This window comes from Sinocyclocheilus grahami, unplaced genomic scaffold, assembly GCF_001515645.1.
Source record: "Sinocyclocheilus grahami isolate Dianchi unplaced genomic scaffold, SAMN03320097.WGS_v1.1 scaffold788.1, whole genome shotgun sequence".
NCBI classification, from domain to species: domain Eukaryota; kingdom Metazoa; phylum Chordata; class Actinopteri; order Cypriniformes; family Cyprinidae; genus Sinocyclocheilus; species Sinocyclocheilus grahami.
Genome location: NW_015505967.1, coordinates 461,208 through 462,827, shown reverse-complemented (window position 1 = coordinate 462,827; position 1,620 = coordinate 461,208). Strand labels below are relative to the sequence as shown.

Sequence of the window (1,620 nt, the reverse complement as noted above, 5' to 3'; positions counted from 1 at the left end):
TATCCAAAATCTGTGTCAAATTTGGTGAAAATCAGCCCAATGGTCTAGGAGGAGTTTGAAAAAGTAGGTTTTCAAAGAAAATCAAAATGGTCAATTATGGCATAATTGGTATCAAGGTTCTCAGCATGGTCCAAAGAATCTATTAACACCAGTCTCGCGATAATAGGCAAAACTAATCAAAAGTTATTAGCGTTTTTTTTACTTTCAAACTTTTCGAGTACCTTCAGTGCATGGTCAGTGGAAAATTGGGTTATCGTTCGACTAGGTATGTTACTCCAAATCTAAAAACACCAGCCTTATGATTTTTGGCCAAACCATTTTTCATATCTCCCGACCATTAGGTGGCGATGTGCCAAAAAAAAATGTAAGTCATAGTTTTATTATATTCCTTAATATCTTATTTTTAGACTTATCATTAGTTTGTTTTATCCATGACACATTCTTGCTACCAACTTTTTGCACAGAACCTGTTTCATTGTTTCAGCTGAGTGCTTTTTGAATGAAATGAAGAAAAAGAAACAAAGGACATACAATGCATGCATACTATATCTGAAGCAACAGCGTTATTTTTAATACTAAACATTTTAGATCCAGAAACAGATTCTTCCACAATGTCCTATTTGGGACGTAAAATGTTGAATCTCAGCTTAATTATTTACACAGTTGGGAGGCTGTTATTGCTCCCTCGAAATCATCTCTTGCATGCAAACTGGCCCCTGTGATGCGGCCTGGGGCTCATTTGTTTGTCCAGGTTGTGTTTGCCTTCACAGCTGACTGATTTTTTCAGCTCATGTGTGTAAACCCTGCACTAAATGTACTTAAGAAAAGCACTTCACTGGGGCTGAATTTACTGCTCATAATCAGAACAGTAAGAAAACATACCCTTAAAAATCATTGATTTTAACCATGAATACTTCCTTAAAACGAAAGGACTGAACTGAAGTGTATTTGGTATATATTATATGGTGTTATGAATACCTTTAAACATTGTAAAAAAAATTGAGCAGCTGATTTTACCCCTCAAACTGAATGTCATGTAATCACATGGAACAATTTATACCCCAAATATACATAAATTTTTTAACTTGAACACTAGTCAAATTTAATAAATGGACATACATTGTCACTTTAGTAAAATGAAAAGAATTTATTCAAATATTATCTGTAAAATAGATTCATATAATTCATTTTCTTTAGATGCAACAGTTAAACAAAGAAAAAAAGCACCCTTTTGGGCCCCCTGGGTGTTTTAGTAATGCATTGCATATACAAGTTCCATGTTCCAAATTGCTGTTCTTTGGAGTTAATTGCACAAAATGTTCTTGCACAATATAGTTCCGTATTTCTTGAATGTTCTTTTTCTTTCCTCCAGCCTTTGACACTCCCAAGCAAACTCCAGTGCTGGAATCCAGCTTCGTCAAGACCTCTCCAAGTGTTTCCCCCCAGCCCAGTAGCACCGCTCCATTATCCAGCACAGACGACAGCCTGCTAGACTTGTGGGGCAGTGGCCCAGAGCCCGCTATGGCCCCTTCCCAGGCCCCCAGCCACATTATGGACCTGATGGAGGACACCCCAGAGCCTCATCTTGCCAGCTCCTCCCCTGCTCTCCCGCAGCCGCTC

General features: G+C 38.1%; 1 protein-coding gene across 1 annotated transcript in view; it reads left to right on the top strand.

Moving 5' to 3' along the window:
* The window catches only part of LOC107561701 (drebrin-like), a 23,228-nt gene that overhangs the window by 19,526 nt on the left and 2,082 nt on the right, over positions 1-1,620 (top strand). Inside the window, exon 12 of the mRNA XM_016246179.1 lies at positions 1,373-1,616. Within this exon, the coding sequence (XP_016101665.1) occupies positions 1,373-1,616 (244 nt within the window). The remainder of the gene's footprint in view (positions 1-1,372; positions 1,617-1,620) is intronic.